At 45.9% G+C, this 12,701-nt stretch overlaps 1 protein-coding gene across 3 annotated transcripts in view; it reads right to left on the bottom strand.

Annotated features, from left to right (window-relative positions):
- Positions 1-698: 698 nt before the first annotated feature.
- The window catches only part of MAPKAP1 (MAPK associated protein 1), an 80,323-nt gene continuing 68,320 nt past the window's right edge, over positions 699-12,701 (bottom strand). For all 3 annotated transcript variants that reach the window (XM_083875618.1, XM_083875620.1, XM_083875619.1), the window contains 3 exons: positions 12,211-12,348; positions 2,989-3,086; positions 699-1,288 (listed from right to left, as the gene is read on the bottom strand). In XM_083875618.1, coding sequence (XP_083731744.1) covers positions 1,163-1,288; positions 2,989-3,086; positions 12,211-12,348 — 362 coding nt within the window. In that variant the 3' untranslated portion in view covers positions 699-1,162. The remainder of the gene's footprint in view (positions 1,289-2,988; positions 3,087-12,210; positions 12,349-12,701) is intronic.

Here is a 12,701-nt window from a genome sequence, read left to right as displayed (position 1 = left end):
GCTGCTCCTGCACGCTGTGTTAAGGCTCAGGAAGTTTTCTCTGTACAAAAGCAAGGTGTGAGGCTGGCAGAGGGTGGGCAGTGCCCCAGGGAGCTGCCCCCAGCCCCATGGGGAACCAGGGCAGTTCTACAATAGCAGGATGTGTGTGCAGAGCTCCAGCGACCTGGAGAGATGGAAGAAAGACACCTCTGGTGAATTCAACCAAAAATGCAGCTCTGGGTCTCAGCAATCCATTCCTGTGTTCCCTGATGTATTAAGGATGAACAAGGCCAAGATAGTTACAAATCCCAGTACAAAGTACATCTTAATTTTTATTGTTAAAGAATAATATCGAGAGAAGGTGAAGGCATTTCTCAGTCCCCAAGGGGCAAGGTGCCCCAGTGGATGTGCCAGCAGCTGAGGGTCCTGGGCAGGAGGATTCTCCTCTCCACCTCCAAGATGTGGATTTCCAACCACTGTGCTGCCTTCAGCAAGGAACTTCCAATAAAGCATTTGCAAAGCTGAAAAGCACAGTTAAATATTTTTGAACAAAACAAACACAACAGACTCGACTGTCTCAGTGCTCCCTCACTAAGCACTCCCCTGCCATGGCTGCTGTTCCTGGCTCACGGATGCCTCCTGCACTTCAGCAACAGAAGTGAAACCATCTGGGACTGCAGCCTCCCCCCAAAAGAACTGTGCATCATATGGACCTTGAAAAAGATTACATCTGTTTATTAATAGTAAAAATGGATACATTTGTCCTACATTTTGTTTTTAGAAATTTGATCATGTCACAAGCAATACCTGCGTGTACGTGGGTGGATTACAGATGTATATAATTTATTTTAACCCGGCTGTGAAATAATATGTAATCACATCTCTTCTTGTGATTGTACATAATACAGTAATTAAATGATGCCAGTCTACGTCATTCTCTTATTTCTAATCAAAGGAACCTGAAGCGTAACAGTCTTCTTTCCAGCTGATATGGCTCTTTATTTCTGTCACAGGGGAGACTTCCCATGGCCACGGAGGGATAATCTTCCAGCCGTGAGAGACGGGATAATTCAGATTCCTTCCCGGCCGCCGCTGCCCTGGGCAGCAGGAGCACCACAGTCCCGGCGGCTCCGGGCGGGGAGCGGCTCCCAAGGCGCACACAGGCTCTCCTCGAGGCTCTGCCTCACTGCTGCCCCGACTTCTTCTCCTTCTGGAAGCTAAAGCTCGTCCTCCTGCTCAGTTTTCTTTGTTTCTGAGCAAAATAATCTGCTCTGGCTGTGCTTGCTCGCGACTCTAGGATATAGTTAACCTGCAAGACACGAGGTGGTGTTTAACAGCGCGGGGTGGGCAGGGACCCCCTAGCCCTGAACAGGGCTCTGGGGTCACTGGTCACATTTGCCATCAGGCAGAGAGAGCCCAGAGTGCCAGGAAAGCCCTGGCCTGTCCTCCTGTGCCCCACGTCCCATTTTGGGTCACCCAAACCTCAGGGGAAGGCAGAGAGCTGTGCAGACCCCCCAGTGTTGGGATAATCCAGTAATGAGCATCAATAAAGGATCTTATCAGCCTCAGTAAAAAGAATTCTTCCATTATGATGTTTGCATACTCAGCTAATCTCAGAGTTTCCCTGTGTTTTGGCACATTTTACTTGATGAAAGCATTTTAAAATGATATTTAACAAGCCTGCTACTCCCTAAATTTATTATCTCCAATGCTTTGTGATAATCTCAGAGATAATTTTAATGGAAGGTTAATGCAAGAATCAAAAAGATAAAAATGCCCTTTGGTCTGTCATTAGCTGGTTAATATGCTGTGGCTTAAAACTTGCACAATTTTATGCACTGTAGAGTGTTTCACTTTCATTGCATATTACAGCTTAAGGCATAAAAATATAGGGAATTTTCATGGTCAATAAAGTTTCGGTCCTTCTCACTTGATCATCTAAAATGCCTAATTTGAAAAGTCTGATTTTTCTGCGCTCCCTAATGCTGATGGAATTGAAAACAAACCAGTGACTTGTGCATGAAACCAGAGAATGTTCTATATAAACAAACTGAAACTTAGGAAAAAAATACTGCTTAACATTTTCTCTTGAATATTCATGTTATTGACAGCAAACCTTTTTTTTTTTAGACTTTGTTTATGACCAGTCTCAGATGTGTAGAGTCACCACCCCTGGACGTGCTCAAATCTGAGATGTGGCATGGGGGTATTTGGGCAAAGATTGGATTTGATAATCTTGGAGGTCTTTTCCAGCCTTAATGATTCTACAATTCCATGATTCTAAGTCTTTGGGATTGCAATAGCTGATCTAAGATTAAGTGGGAACAGAAGAATTGGCCCAACTGCTCACAAAACAGAAATCCCTCAAACATGCTGACCTTTTTGTAATGAATAAAAGTTATTTCATCACATGTCAGTTGTTTAACAATCCTCTAAACTCCACACAGCCAATAAAAGCAAACATAACAGATGGTTTGCCAAAATAACTGCTTTTGAATTTTGACTCGCTACGAAAAATGAACTTGTGGAAAATTCCATTTAATCTTTCAAGAGTATAACAAAAATTTGTTTCCCAAAGCAAGGGAGTTTGTGTCTGTGCAGAGCCCCAAGGAAAGCAAACAGTCCTGAGAGAGGACCAGGGTAGAAAACCCCTGTGTGCTGTGCAGGGACACCTGACTGTGGGGCTGCTGACCACGTGTCCAGAGGTGGAAACTACCTGGACACAATAAAATTTGGTAGTTTCCCATAAAGTTCCACAGAAAATGCTGCCTCTGTTAACTAGAAACAAGCACAAAAGGAAATGCTACACACAGACAGGCAGTGGCTGTGTGGCTGTTTGAAGGATGAATAAAACAACAGGCATGGAACAGCCATCCTGGCAGGTTAAACACACCCCAGTGGTCCTCAGGCATTGCACTCTCCTGTGTTTCCAGAGCCTCCTGAATACTCACACGTCTAACAAGTGGTAAAACACCAGGATTTTGGGTCACGTTAAAATTTAATACTCACCTTCAGTACGATTTCATTGACAGTAGCAGCATCTGATTCAAAGTAAAGGTGTTTGTAGTCATGATTGCTTAGATATGTAAGTTTAAATATTGCATGACCTGCAAAGATAAGAAAAAAACTGCTTAGAATATTCCTGTAAAGTTTGAGCAGAGCTTGTGTGCCTGACAGAAGAAACCCACAGATGGTGATCTCAGTGTACCATCAGCACGACAGAAGGAAGCAATGAAATGCTGACAGGCTTCTCATGTCATTTCAATTTAAGGCAAGTGGTGGCTTACAGGAGCAGCTGAACTCCAGTCAATAAAGTTCCTTTTCCCATCACATCCCCACTGCAGGAAACGCAAAAATCCATCAAATGCCTGGTTAGCTCTGCTCGGCCCACGACGGCGCCGCAGCTCAGCCACCGCGCCTGGAGCCGCTCCTGGGGCGGCCACCGCCCACAGGGGAAGGCTTGCATTGAAAGGAAAATAGCAATTAATCCCAGGATCACCATCCAAACCCTCCTCCCAAAACATCCCATGAGCCCAGCTGGCTGCTGATGGCCACAGGGAGCTGCACCAACCGCATGGCACTGAGGGATGCGGCCACATTGCCATCGAACACGCTCAGGGCTGGATCTCCCTTCCCACAGGAAGGAAAATCAAACTCCAACTGGGACCTGCTGGCACCTTCCTGGTGCTTGGACCTCTGTCTCAAATGGAGGTGCCACGTGGTGGCCCCATGGCCACACAGTGTTGACCCAGATGCTCCGTGGCTGCCCTGGGACAGCAGCCCTGAACTCCTACACGCGGTGCCAGGAGGAACGACACAGACACAAAGGTCTGGAGTGGAACACCAAGGAAGGCAAATTATCCTTCACTTGTATGGATGCAGAAGGCCTCAAAATTAAAATTAAATGTATTCTATACAGGATACTTTTCCAACCGTTTTCTAATTTATTCAGTTCAACAGTCAAAGTTAGCAACCCATAAAGTAACAGCCACATTACTGTAAATCCAGGTCTTTCCTGCAGGAAAGCTAATTGGAAATCTTATTTACATTATCTAATTCTCCAGATTTCCAAAAAGTGACTGATATATGCTCAGATTGGTGGCCAGGAAATTTGAGATGCAAGTATTTTATTGTGGCATGTTAATTAAACACCATTATGATGCACTAATCTGGAATATAAATTCTGTATTGAAAAATTGGCTAATAATAATAATAAAACCCCAACCCTTTAAATCATTTGACAAATGATGCCTCAGTGGTACTAAAAATGCGGAATTCCAAGCTGGGAGCTCATCAGCATGTTAATGCATGCAGCTCTGCCTGGAACACAGCATCTTAATGATTCCAAAAGTGCCAGTGCACCACTCCTGGGGATGGGACACAGCACCGAGCTCCAGCAGCTCCCATCATTTTCCTTGGACATTGAACATTCCACACTGATTATCAGAAATGGAAGTGGCACAAAACAGGGTCAGAGGATCCCAATGAGCTGCTCTGTTTTGGGACTTGGAAAGTGTCTGGGTAACTCTTGCTGTGGATCAAGACAAAACCTCTGCAGATGTTCCCTGCTCCCCGAGGAGCCCAGCCACGTGTCCCTGGGGCACTGACCTGCCCAGGGCAGCACTGCCAAGGGAGTGCTCCTGCTCCCATGGGCACAGAGGCTGCTCTGGTCCTCCTGCCTGGCAGGGCACTGGCCAAGCTCCTGCAGGGGCTCCCAGGAGTTGTGGGAACACGGCACCGATGCCAGACCCGCGGCCGTGCAGAACACGCAGCCTCATCCTGCTGGGACTGGAGATTCAGTGGAAATAAGCCAAGAAGACTTTTCCTTAGAAAGCCCCATTACAGCATCATGTTTATGGGCTCCAAGACCACAACACACTACTTACAGCATGAAATATGAATGTACTGAAATTCTAACTGGCACTTTGCTCTGCTACTCTTCTAGTCAGACGGAATTTATGAATTGTGAGATTGATTTCCATTTCCAAGAGTGCTTAAATATGTGATGTACCTCTTTCCAATAGAGCACCACCCCTGACAATTCTGAGATCAATAGGAGCTTCCATAGTTTGATGTTTCTGTGTGAGAGGATCTGGTAACAAATAGCAGCAGCTCCTACTGCATGTGATGGGGGATTTAAAGTAAATGCCGATGCTGCACAAGCAGCTGTTATCATCACTCCACACCAACAGTGGCTGGGTGTTTGCAGGGAACCCCAGTGCCCTGCAATCTGGATTAATCAGCTGCACAACAACAGAAAATCTACGTTATTCCTGACCATGTTTGTCTGTTAAAACAGTTATGAAAAGCAAACGGAATGACATAAACTCAGCTGTTACCAACAGCTTTTGTCACAGGTTAGGGGCAGCCCAGGTGAGCTCTGCACAGCCAAGGGGTCTGTGCCAGTGCCCCTGGTGCCCCCTCAGCAGCCCCAGCATGGCTGAGCCCCAGCCCGTGCCATGGCCCCACTACAGCTGCAGCAGAGCAACATCTCCCTGCTGCTGCCCTTTGGCCCCAGCTCTGAACGCCCTCCCCAACCCCAACACTAATGGGTTCCTGTGTGGTTACTCCTGGAGAGAAGCCCACAGCCGCCGCCGCTGGAAGGGCAGGATGCTAATTCACTGGGAATTCACCAAGGAGAGCTCATTTACTCCTTCAGCACCACTCTCACACTCAGCTGCTCACCCCATCGCCTGATTTTTAGCACCACTGCACTGCCAACGAGGCGAGGGAAGAGGCCCTGCAGCGCTGCAGCTCTTGGGTCTCCTCACCCTTCTCAAGGCTGCTGGAACTCCTGGTGCAGCCTCCACCCTGCACATCAGCCCCAGCCTCTCCATGGCCCCATGTTCACACACAGCACTGAGAAATCCTGGGGAGTTACAGCTCCAGAATTACTGACCATAGTGTGCTTGGACAGGCAACAGTAAATCTGGTGCTTATTTCTGCAACCTTGGGAAAACATCCAAACCTTTGGTGGGCCCCACACTGCACCTGACACAGGTAAAAAAATCATCACTCTAATCTAAGTAATAAACTCTTTTTATCAAAGTCTAAAAATTACATTTTTTTGCCTGGAAAACAAGGATATGAATTTGCACAAGAAAATACATTTTTTTTACTGAATCTTCCAAGAGTAGAAAGTTTTTCTTCTTTCCCTTGCACCCCACAATTCAGCCCTTACCCAAACCTTCTCTTTGCCAACAGAATGCACTGAATTAAATCACTAATTAGATGGGAGATGAAAAGAATATTCATGAATTGGACAAAGCAGAAAACAAACGAACACTGGAAATGCAAATTTATGTTAATTTTTCAATATACCTTGATGATTGCTTTGTCATTATAGGGCCATAAGGCAGAAGTCAACAATTAAGAGTTATTAGTGGAATAAATAGCTGGAGAAGGACTCTCTGAAGAACAAAGCACTTATGGACATCGTTTGACATCACTGATTCTCACTGCTTCAGAAACTGTGACCTCAACAGGCTCAGACCCTGAAATCTCGTGGGCCCAGAAAGCATGCAAAAGGATTAGAAATACACCAGTAAAAGGCGAGGAATGAGGATAATAAAATGTGCATCAGCAATACTTTTGAACAAAGACGCATTTCCTTCAAATCCTGCACGAGCTGGGGGAGCCTCTGCTCTGCAACCACTGCTGTATTTCACCCAAAGCCCTGGGGAGGGGCTCAGCTCTCTGAAATCCACGTGTGATACCTCAGAAATGATGCCCTGACCCTGGAGAAAGGCCTACAAAGCTTTAAGAGTTGTGTTACCACCAAAACCAGCCAGCACGCTTCCTGACACCCTCTGGTAACAAAAAAAACTACACAGAGGACATCATAAGTTGCAGCATGGCTGCAGTTGGACTGTCCAGACGTGGCATTGAGCTCTAGGGACAGACAGAACGAGGATGTGGACCTGCATGTACAGGGAGGGTTAATCCCATTTTATGCAAGGGATATTTATCCCATAGGTACATAATTTAGAGGCAGTCAGGGCAGTCAGCAGAGATGAAATCCTCACCCCACTGATACCAGAGGAGTCACTGATGGGTTTGGGCTGCCCACCACGAACTCGGGGTGGATCTTCTCAAACCAGGGCAGTGCTTAAGTGGGAACAAATGATAAGACTGTTAAGGAAAAAAATAACAGCTGTGGTCCAGCTGGCTTGCCCCATTCTCTCAGGCAGCAGCATATTCCATGGTCTCTTTTCCTCCTACCCTTTATGTTCCACTGTAGGCTTCTTACTCAGCATTGCTATTAGAGGGTGCCATGTGTCCAGATGTCCTGAAAACAGAGCTACAATTAAAGTGCAGCACACACCCACTTTTGTGTCAAATTGTGATAACTATTCACACATCTGGATTCTTTTTCCCCAAAGCCTTTTATTTCTTCTTTAAATTATTATCAGAGGCAAAATACTAATGAAGATTTTTGCAAAAATGCTGAAAATTGAGGTGCAACTCGGGGTTGCCCAAAAACCTCTTTACCAGCAACCTTGTTTGGGGAAAAAAAGATAAATAAATCAAAAGGCAGTGTTTCCACATGGCAATGGGCTCCTCCACTGCATCTGCACCTCATCAATCACGCATTGTCTGCCGGAGAGGCGAGCCTTGTAAATGTCACATCCACTCAGGCCCGAGGAGAGGCGAATCAAAATGCAGCGAAGACTTTTAATTGGATAGTGTAATTAAACTAAAAAACCCCAGCAGAATAGCTTTGACAGGATAGATGAAGACCCCTTTTAATAGGGCTACAAAACAGATTTGTTAAAAGGATGAGGCAATGCGCGGTGCTGATTGCGCTCAGGAGAACTTTTATGGGGAGGCTGCTGGAGGGGGCTGGTTAATCAGCACGGCCCAGCACTGCAGGAGAGCACCAGCCACACATCCTCGACCTGCTCCTGTCCCTGGCAGGGCCTCCTCGCTGCCAGGCCCTTCTCTGGTGGGACACATCCTGCTGAGAGCTGCCCAGCCCCAGCCTGGCACAGCCACCAGGCACCCAGAGCCATCTGTACCCACTGCTGTCCCCCAGGCACCCCTGCCTGCACAGCCTGAGCTCTTCCCTTCTGTTCCACACTTGGATGTTCCTTTCACTCCGAGCCTGAAGTTTGGGAGCATTTTCTCTGCTGAACCTGTTTTTTTACCTTTTGGTCAGAACCTGTGAATAGTCTCCTATTGAGCAGGAATTTTACTGTGTTACTTCTTGCTCTGCTGGGAGCAGGGATATCAGGAACCAGCAGGTGATATTTTATGTACCGTTTGCAGAGCACACACTGCTTCTGCTCTGGCCCTACTGCAGCAGCTCTGTTTGAGCTCCCAGAGCAGCAGGAACCCAACACCTTCCCAACACTTCCTGGGTATTTTCAGCCCTTCCACACCCCAACTACCAATCCACTACATTAGTATTACCCAACGTGCATAATCGGGAGGAATTGGACACTGAATTAAAACATCAAATACCTTTAGCTTTAAATGAAAACTACATAAAGGGGGTTCAGGCATCGCTCTGGCTATCACTTGCAGCCAGGGTGAATACTGCTGGAAAAGCTATTTTCGTGCAGATGTGGAATTCAATGGGAAAGACTGACTCGTGTAGCAACATCAATCAAACCGTCGGCTCGGCTGGCAGCTCTTGACAGTAAGGCAGGTTCAAAGGTCACAGGATAAAGAAAAAGCCAAGCTCTGGTTCAGCTCTAATATCTCCTCGCTGGAAGTCTTACCGAGGTACCTGCCCCCCTTCTGGACTCGCAGCTTTCATTAATCTTCTTGCCATCTTTTTTAACTAGTCATGCAGAACCGCTCGATAGCGAGACATATAATGGGGAGGCCCTGTGCCTATTACCAGGTTAACACTCTGTTAAGCCCCAGTGCAACAATGGAATCAGAATTTAAAGGAAATCTTCAGCTTCAGGGTGCAAAGCGGGCAATTAAATTACAAACTGAAGTTACCCATGTACTCCATGACCTACGGAACACCTTTGTTTACACTTACCTTCATACTGGGGGTATTTTGACAAAGCAACTGAGATGTCTCTGCTTTATGAAAACAACAACAAAAAAAGGCAGATAAAGGATCATGGAGAATGTTGCTTCAGTGTTTCAAATAAACGATCACATAAATCCGATTTCCGCAGCTTGTGTAAAGCACAGATGCCTGGGAGAGCCCTGGGCAGGTGCCTGGCTGATCAGGTGTGGTGGCACAGTGGGGCTGCCCCAGGCTTTGCTCCCTCCCCTGCTCAGGCAGTGCCCAGCAGCCCTGGGCATCCATCACGGCCACTCGGACCACAGAGCACTGTGGGCAGTGACACTGAAGTTACTCCCCTGTCCAAGTAATGTAAGAGACATTACCAGAATCAGATTTCCTTTAAATTACACTATTGCAAAGGGATATAATTGTATTAAATGTATTATGTTGCTTCCTTAAGACTTTATATTATGTACACTTAATTGAGATACAAAGCTCTTTTCAGCTATAAAAATGACAACTACTTTATTAAGGCTTAAATCTTATTTCTCCATGATAGGATGCTTCCTTTCAAGACTGAAAACATTCAGAATCTCTTGTGATAATCAGGCTGAACCTGATTTAAAGAAGATGTTTGTGCCCAGCGTTGTCAGGTTCTAATGGCATTGGAGCAAGCCAGCAGGGCCATTAACTCTCCCCTCAGTCTAAATCCAGGGAGTCTGATTTAATGTACAAATAAAACTTCCAATTCTGACCCAGGGCTACTACAAGGGCAAACAAAAATCATCAGCTGTTCCTGCCTACAGTCCCCCCACTAATGGCAAATGAGATGCCAGAGCTTTCTGTTTCCATTTTCTGTCTTCACTGAAGGCAGCTCTGAGTTCTGTGAACTTGCAGCACAGGAAAACTCTGCCTGTCCAGAACAGCTCCGAGCTGTCCATCAATATTCCCACAACGTCAGCTCTTGAGTTGCTGAGCCCTTCCACACACACACTGGTGCCACTAAAGCTTCTCTGCATGACCCAGCCCAGAGAGAGGTAAAGAACATGTGCATGAGGCTCTCCACTGCTCCCTTGTGCTGGTCCCAGCACTCAGCCTCCATTCCCTCCATTACTTACTGAAAAGTAGGGTCCCATTTGGAGCCTGGCCCAAACCCTTCACAAGAGCCCAGGCCAGCAGAGCAGAGCTCAGCTGGGTTCTGACCCCACTGAGGTGCCTGGGGAGGGAAAGGCAGCCCCAAACCCAGAGCTCAGTGCAATGGGACAAGCATGAGCACTTCTGAGAGAGGAGATGGAGCATGTTTGTGTTACAAGAGATAAAAGCATGAAAACAAAATATATTGCAGAACTCAAAGACCTTATCTGTACCCAGCCTCTCTTTGCAATAATTCATTCAAGAAAGATCCAGGAATAATTTTTGATGTAAACTCTGCTACAAACATACATCACAGTGCTGATAAAAATCACAGACAAAACTTGTGAAATACAGTGAGTTTCATTCCTTTATGCTACTAAAATAACTTTTTTCCATTTAAAATTCAAGAGATACTGATCTGCTGTTCGGTTCCCCAAAATGCATCATTCTGAGATGTCACACTAAAAGTCTTTTCTGCTGGCCTAAAATAATGACTTTTGAAACATCTTTAGTGAGTTGGGAAAAGGTCAGCAGTTTCAGGAGGAAGTATTTTCTCCTTTTGAAACTGTGCTGAACCATTATTTAGTAGGAGAAGTTTAAGATGTTCACACAAAAAATGAGCAAATAAGCCTCTCAGTACTGTAATAGTTGCCTTGGTTGCAACCTGTCAGTGTCTTCTCCAAAGCCACTGTGATTCTTCATTCAATGGTCCCCATGTGCAGGTACTGCCCTCCTGCACCTGGACTCTATTTGGGTGCTGAAATTCCTGGGTTGGCAGGATTTGGGTACAAAAATAATCCCCCACTGCAGCAGGTGCTGCCTCTAGGGCTGGAGAGCCCCATCCTGGCAGGATAGGGCCCGAGGTGTCCAGGGATTGTGGCCTGCAGTAGAAACCTCAGCTTTCAATTCCACTCTTCAAATGCAGCCTTGTTTTTGTTTTGTGGGCTCAAACATTTGCGTTTGTAGTGAAATGTGGATACAAAGCAGAGGCGTGACAGGATTTACCAGCACAAACTGCCCCTTGCACTGTACACAAAATCCTCATGTTTCAGACTACTAGGTCATTGGGGAAGCTTCTCCTTGGGATTGTGCCTACCCAAGGACCATGAAATCTTGATGGAGAGACGGAAAAGGAAGACAATGACTAAACCAAGAACATGGAGTAGGAAGAGGTAATGAAGGGGAGAAAGATATAGTTCAATAATTGCTGATAAAATCTGTGGCAGCCATAAATTTACTCTTCCAAGAGAATTCAACAGATCATTACCTCTGTAAATATGTATCACATAATTCTCTCTCTCTGTCACCTTGCAGATAAGTACTTAATACCAGCATCTCACTACCCTGCAGAGGCACAAGTGCAATAAAATCCATCTGAGCTTTTGAACTGCAGTCACTTTTTGATAGTAGTCAGTTCCATTTTGGCCCCACTGGGAGCCATTGTCCAATTCTCCTAGGGCCCATCCTGTGCTTTTTAAAACAAATTTTCCAGATAGAGACTCTCATTACTCTACTGACACAACAAGCAGAAACCCTTGCTTTTGAAGTTGCACTCTACAGAGCCAGCTCTGACCTCTGGGTCAGATCTGAGCTGGGATGTCCAGCCTGTCCCCAGACCTGGCTGTCACCACTGTCCTGGCCTGGTCACCACTACAGAACAGACTCCCCAGAGTGGCACCTCCAATCCCAGTGACCCTGCAGCCATGGCTGGGGCAAATTCAGACTGAGCTGACACTGTGTCCCCAAGATCTTCAGTTGCACCAAAGACATTTAAAACCAGCCTGGAAGTTAAAAAGTGCCAAAAAACTGCAATTATTTTGAAACATTGATCAGCTGGCTGTGCTGCTGAGCTGGAGACAGCTGGGCAGAGCCAGTGTTCCCTTGGTGTGACAGTGGGCAAGAAACACTGAGTGATGCCATTAGCTGAGAGCAGCATCAAAGGACACTTGTAAAATGTGTGTCTGTTTATGCTGTGTTCTCTATAACAGAATTGAGTCAGATTAAAAACATCCTGTAATGAATAAAATACACCTATAGAAAGAAAAGGACATGGTAGCAATAATTCTTTGGACATCGAGCACATCCAGGGAGGCAGAGGAGAGAGAACATAAATAAAAAGGACTACTCACTTGGGCTTTTTTCTTCTGCAAGGTCACAGGCACAGAGGAGTTCAGAATCGATTGAAATGGGTTTCTGCTTAATCCAAAACTTAGTGCTGGCCTTCTGATTAGTAACAGGGTCTATCTCTACCTTGTCTCCAGAAATACCTGAGATGAGAAAGAATAGAGAGCCACAACAGTGATCTGTTTAACCGATTTCATATCAGCCGTTTGACACACTTTATAAATCTTAAATGGGCTGAAGGTATATTGCCCTTCTGGGCTCTCTGAGAGCTCAGGAGCTTTTGAAACCAGAAGCAAATGGTTATCAAACTGCATTGATAATCTGCATTTTATTCTCCTGCATACCAAAAGAAAGAAATACCACAGAAAAAATTAAAAAATTCTTCTGAATGCATACAGAGCCCTTCTGGAAGGAGCAGCTACACGAGATTTATCGGAGATAGTGCTGGTTTTGCAGTCACCATTGCTCTGTGTTACAGGCACTGTCACCACCCACC

The sequence above is a fragment of the Zosterops lateralis genome (genome assembly GCF_965231275.1).
Source record: "Zosterops lateralis genome assembly, chromosome: 20".
In the NCBI taxonomy this organism is placed as follows: domain Eukaryota; kingdom Metazoa; phylum Chordata; class Aves; order Passeriformes; family Zosteropidae; genus Zosterops; species Zosterops lateralis.
The sequence above is the reverse complement of the archived record's forward strand: the minus strand, read 5'-3'. Positions and strand labels throughout refer to the sequence as shown.